The following is a 25,956-nucleotide window of genomic DNA, read 5'->3' as shown; positions in this document are numbered from 1 at the left end:
CAAGGTTAAATAAATCATCACAGTGTCAAATAATGCTAAAAGAAGTACATTTTATTTTTGTTCTTATTAGTACATAATCATTTTAGAGGCATAAGACTTCTTAAGCAAAGAACTACCCAGAAAAATCATATTTACAACAGAAATGGGTTGTTGAAATGTACAAAAAACATAAACAAAAACAAACCACTCAGAGTGCACAGTCTGCAATGAAATGTGAACAACAACAACATACAGTGTGGTTCCCAGGTCGGACAGTCTAGTGCAGGGTGAAATAAAACTATGACACTTACAGGTTGTGATAGCAGGTTGCCACATCAGTAATGTTCTTCTATATATTTAGAAATCTATCAAGAAAAACTACTCTCAGGTTTTGGTAGTGGGGAAACAAGTGCTCTCCCAAACTTATGTTAAAGCCAAAGGATGCAGCACTACATAGCAGTGTTGTGTCCTTCACTAACTTGAAAGTTCAGGAGCAGACTTTATGGCCCTGGACTGCTGCTGTAGATGCAGAGAGCACCCCTGCATGCCATAAAAGACCTCCCTGAGGAGTGACCGGGCACAAGCAGACAGAGACCAGCAGCCATCGCCCCACTGCCATCCACCCAAGACCACCTCAGCAACAGGAACCTAGGAATGTTAGTTTTAGTCCATAGAGGGACATTACATGGGCCTAAAATGATGTCGCTGCCATTTGACAGACTCAGCCTTTAGGCAGGAAAATTATATAAAATAGCAGCTGTATAAGTTTAGCTTAGTACAGACATGTCAAACTCAGGCCTGGGGGCCAAATTTTATCCACGATATAATTATATTTGGCCCGCGAGATCATATCAGATATGTATTAGAGCTGGCCCGCCGGCTACAGATCGGCTATAGAGACATTATTTATTTAAAATTTGGTTATTATTTTATATTATGCTTGTTCTGGATTCAGTGTTTAAGCAAAACTATTATTAAACATTTATTTTTAATAAGAAAAGGTTTAACATTATATATCTCAAAGAAGAGAAAACATGCAGATATTGTTGAAATTTTTCAATAAATATTTAGTTTGGCCCACGACTTAGTCCAAGTTTTTAAATTTTGGCCCCCTGTGAATTTGAGTTTGACACACCTGGCTTAGTACATCTGAGTATGTTATAATGTATCCACAGATTTCACAAATATACAAGTATAAAAAATGAAAACAAAAACCAAAAAGGCAGTGACAAGCTGACTCTGTAAGCAGACCAATGCTGAATAACCACATGCTTAATGATGTCTGGACTGGCTGTAGACTATGTTACAAAGCCCTCAGTGAGATGCTACATTTTGTTGTTGGAAGTCTTACAAAAGTCAAAAGGAAAGTGATAGCTTTAGTGCCACCCTTTTATGATAAATATGCATTGAAGAATATTGTTGGACCCACACAGACCCCACAGGCTGGTCACTTGAAGTGCTTTAAAGACACTGATGTACATTCTTACTCATAATACTCATATGAAAAGTAAATAATTACCACAGTTCAATTAAGTCAGAAAGTATCTCTAATGCTTGGCTACTTTTATATATTTGCTAGAACCTGGTTAACATTTCGACCAAGTTTTGAAGGCCTAAATAAATAAAATCAGGTGGATATTCTCTTTCAATTAACTGGCCTAAATAAAAGTTATGGAAGTCTGTTTGTTCAGAAATGTAGTCAGTCTGTATCAAAGGAGTTTATGCACATTTGAATTGTTACCAGGACAGAAAGATAGTTTTCCACCTAAAATGTTCAAAAAGAAAATAAAAACAATAAATAAAAATAAATGAATTCCCTTCAACATTTTATTTTTTCTTTCTACTTGTAAATGTTAGTTTCAGGAAAACATTCCTAAGTCTTTGAAATTAAAGACTTAAGTTTCTTCATATATTTTTTATAATAAAAAAACAAGTCCATCTGTGACAGAATTACTTCATTAATTGCCTGTTACTTTACCAGGCAACACTTTTCCCTTTACGTTTTTCTCTGCAGTCATCATTAGCAGACGGTCCTCACAATACAGTCAATCCAAATCCAATGAAAATCTTGGAAACAGGCTGACATATATAAACACGGACGGGCCAGAAGCCAGTCATACGTTTTAGCCAGTGTCCTTTTACGCAGGAGCTGTGGGGCTTCACGCAAACACCTGCATCTTCCCATTGGCTTCTGGGAGTTGGGAAATTTGGGTTTGAGCAGCACCAGCGACCGCTGGACTGGGGGTAGAATCTGACCAATCAGAAACACACTGAGGAGAGGGGCTGGACCAGGGCTCGGGGGACTCGGGAGACGGGGTCAGGTAGGGATGCTCACTGGGCAAGCGGAGGTAATGCTTGGGTGTTGTATCCAGTGCAGAAGTGTAGCTATGTTGAGACGGTGGGGTGGGGTAGTCCTCTGTACCTGCAGTACTCGCACTGGGCTGTGGGGGCAGTGGCTGCGGGGTCTGTGTTATTGGAGTGGATGTTTGTGCTGGCTGAGTCTGTGGCTGCTGTTGGGCAGGTGTCTGGGACATCTGCTGTGCCTGCTGTTGGAAGAAGGAGGGGGCAGGCTGAGAGCTCTGGGGTGTGGGGGGTGTGGATGTAGTCAGACTGATCAGCTGCTGTTGATGCTCTGCGATGGAGGGCAGTTTGACTGGACTGATGGAGGGGGCAGCGCTGACCGGTGTGGGCTGGAGCATGGCGTTGCGGTACATCTGCTGGTGCAGCATCATGTTCTGTTGCTGCAGTGCAGGGCTCTGCGGGTGCATGCCCGCCTGACTGCTATGGACCAGATTCACAACCTGCTGACCACACTGAGAGGACGGAGGCATCCGACTGTGCCAGTCAAAGGGCACACTGACCGGACTGACCATGCCCATGTTGAGCCCCATCTGACCTGAACTCAGCACAAAGCCATGGTTAACATCAGAGGGCATGGACACTCGGCCCTGCAGAGACATGCCCCCAGTACCCAGGTCATTCAGCTGTGCCAGAGATACCGCAAAGGGACCAGCTCCATCCATTAGGCTACTGTGCACCATTGGGGTGTTTGGGACAGACATAGACGAGTGGAAGAGGCCTGGAGAAGGCATAGCCACTGGTGAAGTGGGGTTGGTGATGTAGCCAGCGTTGCTTGCTCCTCCATGTGGTGAGTCCAGAGAGTCGACAGGGGACAGAGTGACTGAGCTCTCCAGTAATGCACTCTGCATGTCTAAGGTTAACTTCTTATTGCGTGCTTTGACAGACTCCTTCAGACTGCCATGCTGGCCCCCGAGGCCTGAGCCCTTTGACCCGGGTCGGCGGTTCTTCTTTCCTTGAGGAGTGGTTTTCAGACTTGGGAGGAAGGCACTTGGAGGGCACATGAGAGGAGAGAGTGTGTGTGCCCCAGGCAGGTGATGTCCAGCCCCTCCATGGCCCTGAGGACTTCTCACTGTGTTGTACTCATCCAGAAGCTGCACTATGTCATGATGCATGCGTTCCTGTGCAATGTCCCGGGGCAGTCTGTCCATGTGATCTGTGATTTCACGATTAGCAAAGTGAGCCAGGAGCACCTTCACAGCCTCACAGCTTCCCTCACGTGCAGCTAGGAACAGAGGAGTCTCCTCCTGAAAGGTAGAAGAGATAAACAAGGTGACCAGGCTGCAAATGCACTAACACAGTTAGTCATAATTACAGGCTTTACCTTGAGATCTTGCATATCTTTGTTTGCACCATTCTTCAGCAAAGCCACAGTGGCATCTACATTGTTCACTGCTGCTGCCCAGTGAAGTGCAGATTTACCTAAAATATAGCATTTGTTTTAATGGTCCATTTTATGTGAAAGTCCATCATTTGTGTGTCAAACTAAATTAAACATACTTACCTAATTCATCGACCGCATTAACATCAGCATGGCATGTGATAAGTTCCTCTACCATGCCCTCTACTGCTAACCGGGCAGCTAGGATAAGAGCAGTGGAGCCATCGTACATGCGAGAGTCCAGATCAGTAGCCCGGTTTCGAATTAAAATCTACAAAAATACATACATTGTTAGTTATATTGTAGGACACATATGTTTAACTTACAACAGTCATGTTAGACAAATAAATATATTCTAGACAGATTACCTGGAAGACTCCCTGTGCATCTGCAGCCACTGCCGCATGGAGAGGAGTCCGCCCAGTGTTGTCCTGAGCATTGGCATCTGCTCCAGCATCCAGGAGCCTCTTAGCAGCATCAGCACGGGCGTAGCGAGCAGCCAGGTGCAGTGCTGTCTCACCTGTGCGATCAGTTTGAGCGGCAAGGGATGCGCCCTGATATATGAGGTCAGAAATGATGTTTGCCGAACACTCCTCATTTTCCTCTTCTTCTGCCACTTCAGACTCAAGGCCTCCTCCACAGAATGATGCCAACATCAGAGGGGTGAAGCCATCTAGTGACAAAGCCAAACAAGCTCAGTTTAGTCCTTGTTGAAGAAGAATAGTAGAGATATAGCCATGAACATGAGCACACATGATTTACTCACCTGGTCCTCGCACGTTAACATCCATACAGTCACTTTCAAATTCTCCTTGAGGTGGAGTTAGGGCCATAGTTGGAGGCACTCGGATGTCTGCAGCTGCAAGGTGGTGTTGGGTCCATTGTCTGCTATCTACTGCATCTTCACTGTCTGAGAGCATACTTGGCTCCTCAACCTGAACGAAACAAGTCCCATGTCAGGTTTTCTTGTTAAACAGAAGTTGTTTATGGCCTTTCCAAGTAACTGACCTTAAGTCTTTTTGCTTCTGGACAATCTGAGTCCATCCACTGCTCACTGTGATCTCCAAGGAGAGATTCTTCCACTGTTTTGGGAATGTGTCTGTTTTTTCATTTGAGAGTAAAGACACAAAAATAATATATACTTGTACAACAAATTATATGGTACATAAACCTTATGTTAACATGCAAAACAACTTACTTCAATCCTAAGGCATCCTGGCCAACAGGTTCTCTCCGATTCTTATTACTGCTTGGCTCTTTCTTAAGGAAAAATCCTTCTGGAAACCATAGAGTGCTGTGCTCTCTCTTTCTACGGGCAATCAACATGCCAATGACCAGGATCACCAAGAGGAAGAGTAATGCTAAACCAAGCAGTATCACCCAACCATCGACCCACTGTGGTATGGGGGGGGTCTTTTGTACTGCAGAAATAGGACAATTAGTTATTTTATTGTCAGACTGCAGAAAGTGATGCAAAATTCACATTTTATTACTCACCGCTGACTTCTTTGAGGGGATAAGGAAATGGGAGCATATCTGTAGCACTAAGTGCCCCTAAGTATTCTGCAGCACTGTCAGCTGATTTGATACAATCTTCATTTTCCTTTGGACACAGACGAATGTCTATTTCCAGGTACACAATTGAACTACAAGAATAGAGAAGACAGCAGATTAATTTAGATCCAGATACTAATTAACTGAATTAGCATTAACAGGTGCATTTTGACTTGACTCACCCAATAACTTCCTCCTGCGGTTGTAATTCTCGCTTGAGACGGGACTTCCACCGAGTGTAAGGACGAATCATGGCTTTACCGTTGTCGTCCACTTGGAAGCGCAAAGTGGTGTGCAGAATGGCACTCAGTTTTTGTAGGAAAGCTGTTTGTGTTCGCATAAGCTGCTCAGGAGGGAGGAGGACAATCAGGACCAATACACCATCAGCTGTTTGCACAGGCACTGTCTGTGCACAGTCCATGCCGTCCCAGCCACATTCCTCCATGTTGCAACCCTGGTCGCACTGGCCATCAGCATAGTGGGCAATACAGTAAGACTCGTACAAGGGACTGGAACAATTCAACAATGTTGTTAAGTCACTTTTCTCGAATTTCTTTGTACTATGTAGAAAAAAAGACCATTTGTAATATTAAACTTACTTGCACACTTTTTCCTTTCTGCAGTCAAAATTGTCAAAGAGGCAGTCAGCATTGTTGCAGAATTCATCACACTGACTATTGTTGAAAAGCCGCCAGCAGCGAGGATCCGGACAGCGTGCCCAGGGGTTCATTCTGAGAGAGCAGTCCCCTCCATCCCACTGGCACGCATGGGAATTACACTCTTTATCACAGATGCCATCATTGGCTTTGCTGTTACAGTCGGTCAGAGGGCACGAAGGTACTTGGGGCTCGACCACAGTGATGACCTGCTCACAGCGCTTCCCTTTAAACCCACTACGGCACTGACAGTGGAAGTAGGGGAAGCTGGTCTCCTCTGTGCATAGCCCATCGTTTTGGCAGGGTTTAGAAGAGCAGCCTTCATTGGTGCGATGCTGACACTGGGGTCCCCCGTAACCTGACAAACATGTACAACGTGCTCCTCTTGTGGTCAGGGCACAACTTCCACCATTATAGCAAGACAGCTCTCGACAAGACATGCTTCTCTCACAGTTAGGACCAGTGTAACCCTGCACAATGAATTACCACATTTAGAACACTATTATAAGTAGAATTAACAACACAAAATATAAGGAGCGTCAAATTTACTAGCTTACTCACCAGTTGACAAGTGCACGTGTATCCTAATGCAGAGCTGCCTGATACAGAACAAGCACCTCCATTTTGACAAGGGTGAGACTCACACACACTGAATCTGTTCTGACATCTCCGACCTAAAAATAATAAAATATATATTGATATAGATCTTGATGGCATATTTAGACATAAAATGAGAATAACGTCATAAAGTTTGTGGTCCCATCTACCTGTGTATCCTGGCTTGCAGACACAGAGGTAGTCATTGGGAAGTTGGATGCAGTCCAAACTGTTAGAAGGACTGCAGGGATTGGAGAGGCACTCGTTTATGTCGCCCTCACACCTCTCTCCAGTGAATCCAGGGGGGCAGTTACAGCGATAGCCCCCCACTCGGTCCACACAGGTGCCATTGTTCAAACATTTTGGAGGGGCATTGCGCAGCCTCAGGGGTGGGGCACAGTCATCTTCATTGATCTCACAGAGCACACCTAAGGAAAAGAGGCTCATTATATTATTATGGGTTTGGATTTTGATTTTATTTTATATTTGCTTTGGATAAAAAGGTTCACTTGCTTTTTGATATGCTTACCTAATGTCCCAGGAGGGCAGGAGCAAATGTAATGTCCCACCAGGTCAATGCAGGTGCCTCCATTTTGACATGGATGAGACTGGCACTCATTGATTTCAATCTCACAGTTCTGCCCAGTGTAGCCCGGCATACACTAAAATAATAACCATATAGACCAATTAATTAATGTCACAAAATCACTTAGAATACTGCTCAAGTTGTGATACTATGGCAAACTTACATCGCACTGATATCCTCCCACATATCCCCTACAGGTGGCGCCATTGTGGCAGGGTTTGTTCTCACAGTGGTCCACTTGGCTTTCACAGTAGCTGCCAGTGTAGTCAGCGGGACATTTACAGAAGTGAGCATTGGCTGTGTTGACGCAGTGGCCGCCATGGTGGCAAAGTTCATCTGTTTGAATACCTAAAACAATGATTATGCTTATTATCTTTTAGTTGTAAAGACATAAGGAAACCACAGATATTTATCAGTAAACAAAAAGTACCTCTTTGACGTGCCGCTGTCTCACAAGAGACTTTAGGGATGTCACAATAACGTCCAGACCAACCAACTGTGCAATCACAACTGAACGTAGCATCTCTTTGTCGGCAGCGGCCCCCATTTTGACAGGGATTGGATCGTCTACACCAGTCGACTGGGGTCTAAGTGGAAAGGAAGGCAAAATAATAACAGTTTTATTTGTATTTTTACAGCAAATCATTTATAAAACAAACTGCTTTTATCTTAACTTCATGTTAAAAATGTCTTTTTGTATTTGTATTTGTACCTGGCAGCGGTTGCCAGTGTAGCCCTTGGGACAAGAGCAGCGGAAGGACTCGAGTGCATCCTGGCAGATGCCTCCGTTCAGACAGGGCTGAGAGTCGCACTCATTCACCTCGTACTGACAGTGAGAGCCAGTAAACCCAGAGCGGCAAGTGCAGGCGTAACTATTGATTTTGTCTGTGCATGTCCCTCCATTAAAGCACGAGCTATAAACCAGAACAAAAAGATGAGTTGTATAATTGGCGACAGTTACATTTGAAAGGACTGAACTGTTGAAGAACAATAGTCAGTCCTACCTTTCTGTGCAATCAGGGATGTTCGTTTCACAGTGGATGCCAGTAAAACCAGGCCTGCATGTGCAAGTATAAGAGTTAACATAGTCTTTGCATGTGGCTCCATTTTTGCAAGGGGAGCTTTGACATTCATTGATCTCCAAGGCACAGTGAGGGCCTGTGAAGCCGGGCAGGCAACTGCAATGGTACGAACTGACCCCATCTGTGCAGGAACCTCCATTCAAACAGGGGTCTGATACAGCAAAAAAATATATATGTTAAAGGTTTTAGCAAATGTATCTATGTTTTCATGCATGAGATAGTTTAGGTCACTTACTCGGAGAACAGTCGTTGATGTCTGTTTCACAGTTTGGCCCTGTGAATCCACCTCTACACGAACACATGAAGCCACCAAGTGTATTTGTGCAAGTCCCACGGTTCTTACAGGGGTTGCTGACACACTCATTGATATCGTTGTTACACAGTTGGCCTATAAACAACATGGCACATTAATAAAAATACTTCCTTAACATAATGTAACATAATACATTCAATAACAAAATGATAAACTTACCTTGCCATCCTTGCTGGCATTTACACTGAAAGCCTAAATAGTCAGCAGTATGGGTGCATATGGCGTTATTGGCACAGGGGTTTGGCGAGCAAGGCGCGAGGATTTCAGCACAAGTAGGGCCACTGTATGGGAGCTCACAGATACAGGTGAAACTGGCCACACCATCCACACAAGTCCCTTTGTTCAGACATGGGCTGGATGCACACTCATTGATATTCACCTGGCAAAGATTACCTGCCAAAAGAAACAAGTATGTTAAATATCCAACCCAAAGAGGATAGAAAGCAAATACATTTTTCAGTGACACAAGCATACTGATGTAAGATACCTCTAAAGCCTTGTCGACATTTGCAGCTAAAACCATTGAGTTGATCAATGCAAGTGCCAGCGTTCTGACAAGGACTGGGGAGGCAATCATTCCGGTCTAGATCACAGTTCTTTCCCACCCAACCAGGTTCACAATCACATCGATAACTGAAAAAGACAGAACAAAAACAAATATTGTATTGTCATTATTGGCTGCTGATATACATTACATTTATTTGTGTGTGTGTGACGCTGAAGAGTCTGGGTTACACAACTTCAAGGTAATTTGTTATGAAAAGTAAAATAATATTAAACATAGACTGCGAAGTGAGATGGTATGGAAACAAGGGGCAGTGCTGAGCTTAAACCTGACAGTCAAAGGGACTAGTTGAGAATGATTGAATCTTTCTAAGACAATTAACTTTATTTGAGCATCTTATTAATCCAAGCATACAACATATGCTATTCCTAGTGTTTTCTTACCCATTGATGTCATCCCTGCAGGTACCATGGACACAAGGGCTACTTCCGCACTCATCCACTTGGGAGTAACAGTACGGGGGCTTGAACCCTTCTGGGCACTGACAGTGGAACCCATTCTCCTCATCCACACATGTGCCTCCATTTCTGCAGGGGCTAGAGGCACACTCGTCTATCTCCACATTGCATTTGGGACCTGGAAGTGGAAAAGTTTAATCGTTTTTATGCCGCTGCTGGTTCATTTTTATTTTTCAGTATTAATCAGGAGGGGGGGAGTGGTTCCTACCTGTGAAACCAGGTTTGCAAACACAGTCATAACGATTAATGCCATCTTTGCAAATCCCATAATCACATGGATTACTGGCACAGTCATCAAAGTTTATTTCACAGTTTGTGCCTAAAAATAATAACACAATATTTATATTTCTTGATGTTATATGCTTAAGGTGTTCTTAGTAGTTAATTTGAATGTGACTTACCTGAGGTCCCATGTTGACACTGGCAGATGTACTTGTTGACCAGGTCTACACACTTGCCTCCGTTTTGACATGGGTTGCTGTGGCACTCATTGAGCTGGTTCTCACAGCGGTACCCAGTATAACCTGCATCACAGTTGCAGGTGTAGCTGGCAATGCCGTCGATACATGTCCCATGATGGCAGGGGTCAGGCTGGCAGTTGTTTATGTTACTCTCACACAGTGTGCCTTCATAACCTACACGAAATTTAAAAAACAAAACAAAACAAAACAGATCATTTACATTTTATTCAACAAAATTGCCAGAATACTTTTGTAGGTTCTGCCTCCTGTGTCTGTCTCACACTTTATAAAGCGCCTACAGTTTGGACCCTAATCACACTGGTTGCCCAGACAACAGTGTCTGAGCTAGACAGTGTTGGTTTGTGTAGCGTGTGTTTAGAGCACTGCTGAGTTTGGCAAAGCACTAAAGAAGGGCCCTGCACAGGCCTCCCAGTCCTGCTTTTGTTCAGTGTGGTGGAGGGAACAATGGACTGCACCACGTCAAACAGGAGCACTGCACTCAACAGAAGGGGCCCACAAACACAGGGAATACCAAGCAGCTGGCCACTGAAACAATGATGTCCCCACTGCTCCAAACTAACAGGCTAAATATCATTGTAAATATACATTTAAGTCTCACTGTCAACCTCAAACTAAAACATTCTTAAGTTTAATTTTACAGAGACTTATAAAAATGACCAAATATGAAGGAGCGCACATGGTAGCATAATGTGACAGGTGTGAGATGAACAGATGTAGGGGTGATGACCAATGGTCTTTTCAAAACAAATGCCTATGCTCAGTGACCCCATGATCCTGACATTCAGAGAAGGAGAGGTGGGCCTCAAGTTACCAGGTTTACACACCAGACATCCAGAGAAACTGCTGATTCAACAAACACTGGCATTTTAACAAAACCTTAACATATGCCACATATGTTTATTTGTCTACAAAAGAACTAGGAAAAAAAAAAAAAAACTGAAAAGAACAGAAAAGAACATACCTTCAGCACAACGGCACTCAAAGCCATTGGGCCGGTCGTAGCACTTGGCTCCATTCTGGCATGGTGTACTCGCACACTCATCGATGTCGATCTGACACATGGTGCCAGTGAAGCCTGGGACATGCAAACACAGAGGGGAGAGGTTAGAGGGCAGGTCCAGTAAAGGTGTCCAGCCTGGGGCAGAGGGCAGTGCTCGTTAAGGCCAGAGTTCTCTGGCCTGGTGACTGATGTCTGGTCATGGCGGACTGATTAAAAATATGTTATGAATTCACTTGAAAAATACAGTTTATGACCTTGACAATATTTAACACCAACATAAGAGAATGTCATTTTTATATGGTAAAATTTGAGAAAGGGCCTTAAATGCATATTATGATCACCAATAACAGTATAATAAATAAAACAGAAATGCCCTGTTCAAAAGGATGAGTCGTGGGTTGCAGAGAGTGGGGGCAAGAGGAGACGGTGGGATTGTTTTCTCTTTGGGAACCCCCACAATCTTCCTGCATCAGCTCCACAGACTGAATAGCGGGCTGGGGGTTTAAGGGGGTACGTCTGTCCCAGATGTAAATTGCGGAGTTGGAAAAGAATCTCATTAAATGACTGCTGTTCCCTTCAGCGGCAGGCAGGACTAGGGAGACTGCTGTCCTGTCCACATTCCACAGAGGAGGGAGCGGGTCACAATGGGGTCTTTGTTCTGGCAGCAGGACAGGCAGCTTTCTCGATCTGTCTTTTAAACAAGTGGGAGCTCTGAACAGTGGCAAGCCTAGAGTTTCCTCTTAAGGGCCATTTAAACTTTGGCTTTTTATTCCATCAGGTGCTGACATAAAAACAGATTTTGGCCAGGACAGGCAGAAAACTTACCTGGCTGACAGGTGCATGTGAAGCCATTAACCATGTCTCGACAGATACCATCGTTCACACATGGGTTGCTCTCACAGTCATCTATGTCAATTTCACAGTATGTTCCCATGTATCCTGTAAGGCATGTTTGAGTTTAGTTTGTGTCTACAGACAGCAGAAAGTGTTTATATAATAGTTTCTGAGCATTCATTCTGTGTCAGATCCTCTTCTTGAACACCAAATCTTATTAAGTGATTTGTGTGAAAAGTCTAAAGCTGTACTACTCTGGTATCTGTAAAACTCAACTCTCAGCTTTGCCAGGGCTGATGATGATGAGGATGGTGAAGAGGAAGGACTTGTCTCTGGAAAGGCAGGGGGAGGGGCATGGGCTCTGGGAAAAAGCCTCTCTCCCTCTCTGTGTGTATGAGGGGTGCAAAGTTGAGCACAGAGGGCCCCTATTGTTCAGCTCGATTCCCACAATTCTACAACTCATTAGTATGCACAGCACACTCCTCCCCCTAACTGCTCTCCCTCTCGCACATCCAGTCCTATAGACCCGACTCACAACTCTTAATTTGTATAGTTCCCAAAACCCCAGGATGCATGTTGGACTGTGCATGAGAGTTTCACTATTTGTGTCCCAGACTAAAACTTTACTAAGGCCAGACTAATATCTTGTCTGCTGCACCAGAGGCCTGATAGCAGAGAGGTGCACCAAGGTGTTATGCAACAAACTGCAAGGGTCGCCACTGTATTGTCCAAAGACAAGGTCAAGTTTAAACATGCACTTGCTGAGAGAAGAAATGTATATTATACACAATGTACCTGGCATACAGATGCAGGTGAACTCTCCAATGCGATCCAGACAAGTTGCATCATTTTGGCAGGGCATAGAAAGACATTCATTAATATCTATTTCACAGCGTGGTCCTGCATATCCACGGCCACACTGACACTGGAAAGACCCTTCTGTGTTCACACATTTCCCAAAATGCTCACAGGGATTTGCTCCTGCAACCAAAAAATACATTTAAATATCTTTTTAAATAGCAAACATTATTGAAATATTTTGATTTTAAAATAGCACAAATACCGATTGAACACTCGTCCATGTCCTGGTTACAGGCTCCTCCCACAAAGCCAGCGGGACAGGTGCAAATGGCTCGACCATTCAGTGGGTTAGTGTCACACACAGCACCTTCATTACACGGATTACTGACACACGCATCGTCAAGGTGACACAGCAAACCTGTCGGACAAAGTATGCATTAAGAACTTCCCTTCTCTCTATATTTACCTATATTCTCTATACATCTCTCTATATTTGACCAAAATAAGCTCTCATACCGGTTTTTCCCACCGGGCACTCGCAGAAGAAGGAGGCCACGCGGTCATGGCAGGTGGCTCCATGGAAGCACACGGCTGTGGCACAGTCATCAATGTTTTCACTGCAGTCGTCTCCAGTCCAGCCGTTCACACACACACAGGTATGTCCTCCAATGATGTTGAAACAGGTGCCACCATTGTGACAGGCATTGGGCTGCATCAGACATTCATTTACGTCCTCTGCACAATATTGTCCTATCATAATGAAGAGACATAAAGGCATTAAAACACTTATATTTACATTTGTTTTTAAGAGAAATCTGCCAAACGACAGTATACCTGTCCATTCGGGAGGGCATTGACAGTTGTAGGTGTTGACACCATCCACGCATTTGCCCCCATTCATGCACTTATGGCCTGGGCAGTCGTCCACATTATTCTCACAGTTGTGTCCCTCAAAGCCTGAGACACAGAGAGATGATGATACACAGATACACTGGCTCTTGGAGCCTGAGGCCCCATCCAGTGCACAGACACAAACTTCCCACACTTGTGAAGGTGAATGTAGGCAGTGGAGTGTTCACAGGGTGTCTGACTGTTTACATGGTTTCATGATGGTTCCCACACAATGCCAGCAAATGTCATGACTTCTCCCTGCTCCAGAGGCCACTGCTCCCAGCAGTGTTTGCTTGTTTTATAATCTCTCACAGTTTCAATGACTTCCTTTCTGGCAGGAGCCATTTCCTGTACACTCCCCAGTGGAAACGAGAAAGCTCATAAATACATTTTTCTGTTGTGAACAGGGCAGAGAGCAAAAGGACTGCTGTTTCAACTCTCCCACCCTCCACACTCCCATCCCCAGCTATTATTAGCACACGGGAACTGGGAAGTAGTAGTACTACTCACTACGTCACGAGTCTGGAAAGTCATTACTGGGGGTGAGGTAGTTTACATATCACTGTGTAAATAATTTAACTTATTATGATCATATTAGTAATGGAAAGACTTGATGTGACAACATAACAAAACAGCTTACCTGGCAAACATGCACATTCATAGGAGTGGTCACTGGTTTGTCGACATGTGCCGCCGTTTAGGCACTGGGACGGTGAGCAAGGGATTATGGGTATTTCACATGTGCGCCCGCTGTACCCGGGTAGGCACTGACAGCGGAATGACCCATGAGTGTTCATGCAGAGGCCTCCATTGAGACAGGCACCAGGCTTCCTGCACTCATCTATATCAAGGCGACAGTTCTTTCCTTGAAAGCCAGGTGGACAGGAGCAGTTGTAGTGATTATTCCAATTGACACAGCGTGCCCCATTGGCACAGGGACTCGTGGCACAGGCATCTATTAGAGAGCAGTCTTGGCCTATGGATGAAATGAGAAGTAATGTTTGTCACATTTCATTCTTTTTTCTTAAATAAACACTCAAAGCTAAAGATGTACCTCTGAAGCCCCTCTGGCACACACAGCTGTATTGTGTGATACCATTGACAACTTGGCTCTTGCATGCTCCCCCGTTGAGACACTGAGTTCGATGACAAGGATCCACGAATTGACAAAGAGGGCCTATATATCCAGGACGGCATCTAGATAAAACATAGAGTTATGTAAGTCACTGTAATAATGGTAGTCTCGCTGCAAGAGAAATAGTTTATTAGAAATACAGGCCAAGTAACACCCATGCTAGTAAAGAATAATACACATTGATGTTGGTGCAAAGCTTTATAAAACCTATCATGTTATGTTTGAATAAGATAATACTTACTGACACTAACTGAAGACAAATATGTTTAGTTAAGACTCCCCGGTGACCATATAACTCAATTATCTCCATGTTAAGTTCAAATTTGTGTCTAAAGATGACATATAGCCCCCCTTTGGGACATTTGTCTTCTCTTTGCGGGCTAATAAAAATGCAGTAACTCTACACCCACCAAGTCTTTGCTGTGGACGCTTACCCCTTCAAACAGATTGTTTAATGCTGATGACAGGTCAGTGATCTCTGGGCCCTGCCTTCAGGCTGTACTTTGTTTTACTGAAGAGGAGCTCTAGGCAAGATCAACAGTGAGTCTTCTCTTATTCATCACCAGGTATTATGTTTTTGGTGACTTCTGGACAATTAGTCAAATAGAGACATGTTTAATATATACTCCTGTAAGTGCATTTCTACTTCCTTCCACAACATGAAAAACTCCAATAGACCTCTAAACAAGTGCAATCATTTTGGCAACTTGTTTTAAAGGTGCACTCCTACATACTATGCCACTTTTCTGGTGAAAGTTCCACCACCTTTTTTATGGAGATATTATTGCTTTGCAAAAAAAGTTCCACAATATATAGAACCAGGTGACGCCACCAGGTCTGTGGAGAGGCTCCACGGAAGCACACTTTCACATTGAGAGTGTTGGTTTTAAAGGTAACTTTGAGCAATAAAAATTATGCAATTATTAAATGCACTTTATTTAACTTCAGAAAAGTCAGTGGTGGACTCCCCACCAGAAAAGTTAGTACACCTTTAAATCCAATGTCACACACTTCTTTGAACCATCCACAACATGCCAGCCTATTTTCTACAGTTACCCACTCTAAAATCCCATGAAAAACATTTCCCCCTCCGCCTCCTCCCACATGGAGAGAGGTCAGATGTCAGAGGTGCCCGACTGATTGTGATGATAATGTCAGTGGATCCGCAGATGGGGGGAGGGGCTGCTCGGCAGGAGAGACTGTGGGATTGGTTCAAGGGGACAACCCAGAGGAGGAGGGAGTGGTCTACTCAGCAAGAATGTCATGTCATATTTCCTGTAATGCCATGTCGACTGCCCACTAAAATCCAACTCAAATCCTCTACTCTGACTCAAAGTGCCTTTATTTATATATTATGTAAAATTATGTGCAAACTAGGGCAGAATGATTTAGCAATTAGATTTAAAATTTATGTACTGGCATTTAATGTAGAATGATGTACTTTTAAACACTCCAATGCTCCATGCGTTTTAACATTTGAGAGAAGACTGAAATGCAAACAGCTTAACTAATACAAGAATCCCATGCATTTCAGAACATAGGAGACTTAACTGTAGCATTAGCAAGTTTTATTTAGTATAAGTTATATTTTATCATTTGCAGTTGCATGATTTGCTAATTGTGACACTTCAATTTTGTGATTTATTTTTTTTTTAATATATATTATTTTAATGCCCCCTTATGGACATTTGCCACCAAGGAACCCTGTCTACCGTAAACTAGCCCTTGAGTCTGCGTTTAGCTGTTGTCTACTACTACCACATCCTACATAGATAATGCTATCAAATCTTTATAGACTGCTTTTGATGACTAACAAAGCATGGTCCATATCTGATAACATATTATGATTTATAAAGGTGTGTCCAAATAGGTTGAGAGTAAATATGGAGGTGTTATGTGCATAGTTCATTGGTTGATAGTGACTGATTCTCCGAGCAAATAAAATGTTTTGGGCCTTCCAACCACAGCACTCATAGCTGAGAAAGCCCAAACACATTCTTTTGTCTAGACCTGACTCAGTGCCAGCGCTCTACTCCCATAACACACAAATCAGGCTGGACTCGTATCAATGCAGAACACTGTGAGAAATGTGCTACTTTGTCTTCATGCACCTGAGTATCCCTTATCAGGCTATTTACAACCTTGTGGATTCCTTCAGCTCTGGGAAAGGCAGACCAAGCCTTGCTAATGTTGTGTGTGCAAGGCAGGTGCAGATGCTTGTTGCGCAATGGGCCCCCGATTCATACTTTGTGACTTATGACCTTTGGAGGAAGAGGGGTAGTAGTGGATGAGGCGAAGGTCTCTTAGGACACAGGAGGCATGCCTATAGTCGGTAATCTCCTGGTGTCAACACATATTAAGCTTTTGAGCAGCTGCAACTTTTAGGAACCATGCATCTGTCCACATCTGTCAGGGCAAAGCCAAGTTGTCTTTGCTAGCCAGACGTTAAGCCATCTTATTTTGGAAGACCACAGCCAAATATTCTCACTATTAGCAAATTCACATCAATCATAAATGAGATATGCATGCAATAGCAAATTCTGTTTACACACTTCTTCACAAGAGTTAAGCAAAATCAACACTGCAACTAATGATGCAAACACATGCAGCCACTACACACCCATAACACACTGTGAAGACACTTACAGTCAGTCTTAGCACCTGCCAACTTCTATAACAGCTGAGGGAATGGCAAGATATGAAAAATAAATTCTTAAAAATTGTAATTACAATCAGTTGATTTTTTTGTGTGTGTTTTAAACCCATGAAACCTAATGCCAAATTTCCTGCTTTCTGGGTCATTGAAGCTGGGTAACCTGAGCCCATCTTCTTGTATACAACAGCAGCAACCCCGCCAGAGGTCATAGGCGAGCTCACCTGTGAACAAAGAGCCTGTAATCTGTGCCACGGTTCATATACCACGTCATGCTCTACAAAGCAACAAGTATAAAAGCCTGCGCTGGTCTCTAAGGGTATTTCCTGGATAACTGAATAATAACAGAAACAACAGAAGTGGTCCTTCTCTGGCTTAAGGCGAGATTTAAACACCAACATAACAAAGGCCTGTCATTTTATATATTTGGTTTTGGACAACTTTTCGCAGTATATCAGTAAGTCAAACCATGTATTCTTTCTTTATTTTTTTTCCTTTTAAAAATTCTCAAAGAACTAGGTCCTCTCTTTCATTAAAGTCTTTTCTGACATCATATTGGCAACAGCAGGCCCTCAGCAGCCCCCCTCTCTCGTCCTCTCTGCCTCCTCTGCTTCGGCTCAGCTCGGCCAAGGCTTTCTCAAGAGAAAAAAGCCTGGGGGGTGGGGGAGTATTTTGTGGTCCAAATAAAGGAGCTAAAGTAGTTCGAACTCTTTTGTGTGATCTTGTTGGGCAGTGGGGGTGCTGCGAAGAGAGAGAGAGAGAGAGGGAGAGGGTGCGAGAGAGAAGAGGAGAGAGAGGGGAGGGGGTGCAGTGACCCAAACAAACAGCTTGTCTTTCAGCAGGCCTGAGCTTACATGGACCAACAGGCCTGGGCTGTAGCCTGGCAACAGTAACCCATGGTGAGAGCGAGCCGGACCAAGGCAGAGGGTCCGAAGGGTTTCATAAGGACAGTTGGGGAAGAATCGCTCCAATTTAAAAACCAATGGGGTGTGCAGGAGGAACATATACAGGATTTAATCTAGAACAAAGTATATGTGGAAAAAGATTTCTCATATTTCAAATAGCAAAGAAGATGTCCATGACCACAACAGTTTTGGAGTTTTTCATCTTGACTCAAGTTTAAAAACTCCACCCTGCCGACAAAATGAAACAAGATTTTTGACCAGAAAAATTCCAAATTAGACCGATTAGTCTTAACAAAAACATACAACCAATAAATGTAGATCCAAGTAACTACTATGTCAATAAATGTCCAAATTTATCAGAAAATTTACACACATTGAATTAAATGTCAAAGTGTATTGTGCGCAGGAGACAGAAAGAATCAGAGAAGACAGGGAATGCTAATTATTTAAAATCTGGCCTCTACTCGTCAGTGTAACATAAGGAAAAGTCTAGTTTTTCCTAAACCACAAGTCCCTCTGTAAAAACAATGTAAAATTGTTAAGTGTGGTTGAAGCGTCTGTGTAATCAAAGGGCCAGTGTATTTCCTTTGATGAAAAACCAAGCTCTTTTGTCTCCGTAAGCACAGAGAATATTGGAAAACGCCGCTTGCAGACATGACTTCAATCAGAGCCGCTTTAAAGTCCTCATCTCCTGGAGACCGCGGAATGAGACTTCACAGAGGGGCTTACTTGTGGTTGAGGCAGAGAATATAACAAAATGGATGCTTCAAATGCCTACAAATTACCAAAAAATACACTGCAAATTAGTTCATGCACCTAATATTGATTTGAAATGTTCCCTTATTACAAATCAGGATTACAGTATTCACTTAAACTGGGCCAATAAGACAGGGACAAGCGTAAGTGACAGGTCAAAAGCCACCACTTCCTGTGATGGGGCCTGGGAACCACAGCTTCCAGTTCCCCCTAATGACCCAAAATAAGGGAACCAAAAACCAGCTAAGTTTTTTTCCTAGTAGTTGTCTGGACCTCACCAGAGACATTTTTCCTGATAGATGATGAGATTACAATAGCTCCATTTGCCTGTCAGAAGACTATGAAGTATAGAAACATAAAGGCTCAACGTTGGCCAAGTCAACTTAAGAGCAAGTCAAACAAGTCAATCTAAACGTCATGTGTTGAATGACAGTGGGCTAACAGTATTGTTGAGGGGCATTCCTCACAGGGCTACTGGGGTGAAGGATGGGAGCTGTGGACAATAGTCAGCGCACTGGTGGGATAGCAGGAATCTTAGTAAGCATTCCTTTCTAATCCACCATAAAGATGCCAAAGAAAACACTAGCCTCGAGGTGTAGCCTAAGCCAACATAATAATCTGCTTCACTTCACTATTGTCTGATTAATACAATTGGCAAATGTGTTTATTTTAACTCCACGGCAAATACTGAACATTACTTTAAATTTACTACAGCTACATTGGAGTGACAATATAGTTCACTCTTTCTACCTGGTCAAATTCCATATTCACTGATACAACTGCATTAGGAAAAACAAAAACAAAGAATCTCACCTCTCTAGGTTTTAGTTAATTATATGCAGCTTCATCACTCAAAGGTTATTAGTAAAATAGTTATATTACCTAATATGGTATTTTACTATTTAATATTTTGCATAGAGCTGTCTCATTACAACTACAGTGTGCTCCTTATCAAACTCAGAGATGGGCCATTTTATCAAGTCCTTGGAGGCAGGGAGGAACACACAACCCAAACATTACACTCAGTTTTCTGCTACTGAGGCCAAGGGCAGAGCATCCGTACTCCATAATAGATCTGTTTTTAGTCACATAGGCCGTGCGTTCTTACACTATTTAACATCTTTCATGGGGTTTGGTCTTTTGTGTTGAAAACCGGTGGCTGAGACGCTTTCTTCTGGTATGTGAGTGTGCAACATGTGTTAAAGGGAGAGAGCTAGAGCCTCATTCCTCCACTGGCTTGTCTCACACAGTATGGGGGCAGAAGATCTCTCAATGGAAGCACCTGGCCCTGTGCTTTCCCCCATTGTCCAGATCTGACTTCACTGGATTACCATCACAACATCCACCAGCTGTCCCATGCTACACCCCACACACTCCACTCCACCCTCCATCAGCACCTCAACCCCCCGCCTCCTCTCCTCGGCCGGTCGGATCCCTCCAGCTGGATGCGCTCTGAATGACACCCTCTCAATCTGGCTAATTATCTCTCCTGAGGCTTATAGGCCTATAGGCTGGTAGACAGCGCATTCCACTTGAGGGGTGGGTAGGTGGGTGCTGCGGGTGGGGGGTGGTTGGGGTGGGGGGCTCGCCTCACTCCACCCGGACTTCCTGGTAACTCACCTTGAAAACTTTGAGAGACACACTTTTCACTGTCAAGTATAACAACTTCAGTGAGGTAAAAACGCACGTTGGTAAATACTGGAAGTAAGCCTGGGATTTCTTTTTAAATGGAAAAATGTATGTAATATCTTTTTCCACCCACCATGGTTGTCACATAAAGTCACCAACTTGTTTGAATTTTGATTTGACATAGGTTTTTAAGCCAGATGTTCTTCCTAGTGCAACCCTAATCATTTATCAACACTTGGAAGAAGAACAAAGAGTATTTGGGTTGTGGCTTTCCAGATTGTTATCATAAATCCATGCACAGTAATTGATAAAATCATAGTGAAGTTTTGCCAAAGAAGTAGCTAAATATTACCATAGTTGTGGTTATATTTAAAAGCTATATTTGCCATGGCACTTGTTTACAACAGGCACTATCAAATGAAGAGAAGGGAATGCAGAGCTTTTCAATGATCTCATGAGTAATGTTGTACTGAGACTGAACCTGGTCTCTCAGGAAAGGATAGAGCAAGCATCGAAACTGCCACGAAGAATACAGCAGCTATATTATAATATGATAGCATTGTTAGCTAAGGCACAGGATACTAGTAACTAGGACAGCAACAATGTATGCTGTCTTACATACTGTTACCTGAGAAGATGTTAGCTTGAAGAAAAATTTACCAAGTATTAATACAAAAGTAGATTGAACATAACCGTGCTGCGTTGTATTAAGTTACAACAAACTCGTACAAATTCCACCCAAATGCCGAAACATGCATCTCAGTTAATGCTGTCCCTTTCTCTTTGTTGCGTACCGGCTTTGGCCTTTCTAGTCACCTCATTGGACCAGGCTAGGTTTCACCTAGGTATCTAATGGAAGAAAGGGCCTTTTCTGCTGCTTTGGAGGGATCTCTAATTTCGGTGGGTTCCCAGGGGAAGGGGTGGAGTGGCTGCAGAGTTTACCTTGGGCCTGGACTGGTCTAGCCAATCCTGAGCCAGCATGATGTCTTGTGTTAGAAATGTGATGTATGTATGCTCGTCACAATAATTTCAATATATCAATTTATCATTCAGTGATTGAAAGGATAATATTTTTTCAGATGCAATAATGACTGAGTGTACCTTCTTTTACATTAGTAGTGAATTTTCTTTATTTTTGTACTATTAAGCCTGTATGATAACATTTGAGTTATAGTCATGACATTGTTGACACCATGACATAAATGATACCAGAACGAACTATTTAAGTGTTTAATTGTGCTGTTTATTTACTGCTAGATACACTTTTCACAATGTGTTTAACTTAGAAAAGGGTTCACTGCTATAGGGTTATTATGTGAGTGGTATAAAGCTATTTCAATATTATCATTTATCGTGATGGCAATATATCGTATTTCATTATTTGGGTTACCCTGCCTGGCCTATGTGGAAGGATTATACATGGACAGCCCCACTAACATATGTACACTGCTATGGACATGCCTACTACACAAAAGGCTAGGGCTAAACAAAAGATTAATGAATGGCACTTACAAAACCAGACACATGCTAGTAGTGTGATTAAGGAGAACTTTTGAACTCAGTTGCGATACACATGGGAGTTTAAAACTAAGTACTAATATACTCACATTGTAGAACTCAAATACAGTTCTTGGGACTTTTAAAACTTTGTCAGTACCAACCAAATACCCCCTGGAACTGTTAAACTTTCCTTAAGGGCAAAACAACTCTAGTAGCAAGACGGTTGTGCTTAACATTTTTCTATATTCTCCCAAGGAAAGCTCACTGGCTCCTAAAAATTACAAATTAACTCATGTAATAGCAGCCAGGCATCTAGACAGACTTGGCTGGCTAATGATTTAAAAAACGCAGAGGGGATACCAAGAGCACACAAGCTATTATTTTTTTTAATATTTAGGCTGTAAGGTTGTCTATAAGATGAGCCTGTTTTTATTATTTTCTGTGTGTGTGCCAATCAAATGCACAATGGCTAGACTCCAGGCTCTGGTAAATTGCAAACCAACTAATGAGTCAGTTTGGTTTTGGAGGGAAGCAGCTGCAACCCAAGGAATTCTTCTCCCTGAAGACTGTACCTCTCCATTTTAAATACTCTGTCTCCATGGCCCTGAACAGGTTTACAAAGAAACAATCACCCCGAGCAACATGCCATTTAACTGAAAATAGGCCCCGAAACCCCCCACCTCTCAAGATTCGAAAAACAAAAGCCATATTTTCACAGAAAGAATCTCTAAATGCCAAAGAGTGGATGTAAATGTTCCAGAAAAGTGACTCTAAAATCTAAAATGCACATAATTAAGGATAGAGCTTATAAACAAAACAATAATGAAGTAATATGATGTAGGCTATGTGTGAGTAATGCAGTGCAGTGATTGACAAAGATCATGAACAGGTGTACTGAGTCAGGGAGTTCTGCTTGTTGTGACTTGATCTAAACCTATCCACTGTTGCCTAATTAATTTTATGCTCAACCTGTTTTGTGTTATTATTCAAATCCCTTTCCTTCATGCTTTGTTCAGTGTGGCATGGAAAAAGCTCCTAACTGTTTATTTGATGTCATATTCCCATCATTGGCTTTGTGTTGGAGTCTGATGTTTTGTTATGTGCACAAAGCGTTAGACTTACATGCATTTGGAAGATGATTCTATACACGTTCCTCCGTTCTCACACGGCTTGTTTTTATCCATGCAGCGGAAACCTGTGAACATGGGACACAGTGAATAGAGCAGCAGACAGACGGGGCCAATACACAGCGCTTCAGATGCCTAACAATGACCTCCTCATTATCATCCATGCATCTTCAATGGCTCCGTTAGCATGCCATTAGTTTGTGTAGAACCTGATTTAGAGGTTTTGATCAAACAAATCACAGATAGCATATAAACAAAATACAGCGCGGAAGTGTTTAGATCATTATTACAGAGTTTTCAATAAAAACATAATTAAGCATTTAAATGGCACTAAGACATTTCCACATTACGTGTTAACTTTACACTTTTTACCCTTTTATAGAATATTTACAAACTTTCACACTATTATACAGAATGTTATAAAATACATATTGGATCATTGATCTGCTAAACATTTTCACACATTAGCAGTTTGAGAAACCACTTCACTTCGGCACCTGATGCTTCGGCTGCAACACGGGCTGATCATGTTCACTATTTGTTACACATTTGTTACATTTGTTGTTATTGTTCTGTAACGATGAAGGCCTCCTATGCCAGAAACCCAGAAAAAATCCTTGGGTGAAGTTTCTAAACTTAAATTGCTTTTCTTTCTACAACTTTGTCCCTGTAACAAGTTTAAACGTGCCCACCAGCCCCAGAGACCCCTGTCTGATAAAGAAGCACTCAAGGGAAAGTTGTCCAGTCATGTCCCTTTGGTCAAACTAAACTTGGATTCTAAGTATAAATAATTCAGCTTTACCTTCACACAGATGTATAAACAACAAAAACGCCAAAATAATCCATGGGGTATTCCCTTCCATTTCGATGGAAACGTTTCCAACGCCTGAAGATGGTCTTTAACAAAAATACATCCTTTATCAAGGCGAAAAATGGGCAATGGCTCCGGAACCGAAGAAGTTTTCTGTGAATAAACGTAGCCTCAAAAATCGGTGTTACGTCCCAAAAGCGTTTGTATTATCCAGCGCAGCTCGGCCACGGCTGCTATGCTTCTTCTTTCTCCTCTTGAAACTTTAGAGAAACTTTTTTCCCCAGAGTGTCCCACCGTCTGCTCTGACTCCGCCCCCGCTCCCTCTCTCACTCCCCCTCACCCCTCCCGTGCGTACGCAACAGGAGCTGCTCCAGAACTTTTACGCACGGCCTTCTCCCACTCCCCTACCAATATTTTATTTGTTTAGGCCATTCATAAAATATTATGTATAGATGACTATTATGGACAACAGAGCTACTGTGGAACGATAACAGTATTAAAACAATACCTGAATGTGAAAAAGGCACATCATCATCGTTTTTCCTTTTCTTAACCTTAATGCATGCCTTTATTTTTATTTAATCATAGTTTATATTATTATTCTTTGTTTAATACTGCACCATAACGCTGAAGCAAAAGCAGGGTCCTAGTTTGTGAATTATGTTCACTTACAATGGCAATAAAACGTATTCTGATTCTGATTGTTGTTAGTGTATAGGCCATATTGATTGTGTTACAATGACTTTGTCTTGGTGTTATTTTAAGATGTCCTAATATCATTCTCTGGTTTATCACTCTTTTAAGTTCACTTTTTTGAACACTTTTGGCTTATGATCAATCTAAAACACACTGGATATCTAGTTACACAGTAGTGGTTAAATATAAAGCATTTTCTCAGTGTAATGTATTATGTGTCAGACTGTTTTATTGAAATGAAGCTTAAAGGTGGATTGGTTTTAACAAATATACCTCTATACAGTCTGGATTAAGTGCTGCTTTGGATGTTGGTTTGGTGTGCATTTTCTCAGCCGACAGCAGTGCACTGAGCCAGCATATAGAGCCTCAAGTTGTTCTGGTACACAGAGTGGAGCCAGTCGCTTACAGAAACAATAGGCTTTATTTGAATCATAAAAGGGGTCCGGTATTATGACACAGTTTCTCTCGGCAGGGGTGGGCAGTGCACTAATATTCAAACACAAGGCCCTTGCACCAGCCATTCGCCTCTATCCCTCCATAACCCCCCCACCCCCCACCCCCTCTCTCATCTCCCTTTCTCCTCCCTCTCCCCTCTCTCTCTCCATTGCACTCCTGGTCCATGCTGGCCTTGAATAAATTACTGCCTCGCGTTGTGTCGGAGGCTGGTTTGTAGTGCAGTTCGTTAGTGTGCGTGATGTCATCTATAGGGGTCAGTGAAAAGAGCTTGTTAGGCCCCCAACAAACACCTGCTTATTCGGCATCTATTGTGTTAATGAAACTCGTCAATGGATGTTTTTTTGCACAAAATAACACAGCCACTTTGTCCTTAATTAACATTTACTTACTACCTCATAACGATTCTGTAAAAGCATTCTATAGTTGTCAGAATTATAATGACCAATCAGTATAGACATAAGAACTATTTTGCATGCAAGAAGTCATTTTCATCTTGTCTGTTATGAGTTTGGGAAGTAGACAATTGTTGCACAATCTTGCTGGTGTTGGCAGTTTTTTGATTTCATGCCAGCTGGAGAGTGTCCCAGACTTTATTTTGTATTTACAGCATCCTTTTGTAAGCCTTGTTTTGATATTTCCATTTCGTTTCGCTTTTCCCTCCTGGTGCCTCCTTGGTGCATACAGATATTCCAACAGCAGCTCACATGTTTCTTTTTTACCCAAATAATATTTAAATTTAAATGACTAAACT

At 42.6% G+C, this 25,956-nt stretch overlaps 1 protein-coding gene across 1 annotated transcript; it reads right to left on the bottom strand.

Moving 5' to 3' along the window:
* Window positions 1–30: 30 nt before the first annotated feature.
* On the bottom strand, window positions 31–24,300 carry notch3 (notch receptor 3). The gene is made up of 33 exons (XM_020932335.2): window positions 24,045–24,300; window positions 23,238–23,310; window positions 14,592–14,734; window positions 14,178–14,513; window positions 13,481–13,603; window positions 13,163–13,396; window positions 12,909–13,064; window positions 12,641–12,826; window positions 11,837–11,950; window positions 10,973–11,086; window positions 9,931–10,164; window positions 9,738–9,848; window positions 9,455–9,647; window positions 8,994–9,139; window positions 8,666–8,899; window positions 8,429–8,581; window positions 8,116–8,344; window positions 7,824–8,025; window positions 7,542–7,698; window positions 7,275–7,459; window positions 7,055–7,187; window positions 6,696–6,953; window positions 6,490–6,602; window positions 5,872–6,398; window positions 5,455–5,781; window positions 5,216–5,364; window positions 4,917–5,139; window positions 4,727–4,817; window positions 4,485–4,653; window positions 4,087–4,391; window positions 3,842–3,989; window positions 3,662–3,759; window positions 31–3,584 (listed from the first exon to the last, which is right to left on the bottom strand). The coding sequence occupies exons 1-33, from the start codon at window positions 24,103–24,105 to the stop codon at window positions 2,139–2,141; spliced, it is 7,371 nt and encodes a 2,456-aa protein (XP_020787994.1). The 5' UTR covers window positions 24,106–24,300; the 3' UTR covers window positions 31–2,138.
* Window positions 24,301–25,956: the final 1,656 nt, after the last annotated feature.

Source organism: Boleophthalmus pectinirostris, unplaced genomic scaffold (assembly GCF_026225935.1).
Source record: "Boleophthalmus pectinirostris isolate CB_2022bp ecotype Guang Dong unplaced genomic scaffold, ASM2622593v1 HiC_scaffold_17, whole genome shotgun sequence".
In the NCBI taxonomy this organism is placed as follows: Eukaryota; Metazoa; Chordata; class Actinopteri; order Gobiiformes; family Gobiidae; genus Boleophthalmus; species Boleophthalmus pectinirostris.
Note: the sequence above shows the minus strand (reverse complement) of the source record. Positions and strands in the feature narration are given on the sequence as shown.

Coding starts and splice junctions, on each gene's coding strand:
- notch3 (XM_020932335.2), bottom strand. CDS start 24,105: ATGGAAGGGAATACCCCATGGATTATTTTGGCGTTTTTGTTGTTTATA. Junction 8,345..8,428: donor CATCAACGACTGTTCTCCGA/GTAAGTGACCTA, acceptor TTGCTGTATCAG/ACCCCTGTTTGAATGGAGGT. Junction 6,954..7,054: donor CTGCCCTCCTGGGACATTAG/GTAAGCATATCA, acceptor TCTTTTCCTTAG/GTGTGCTCTGTGAGATCAAT.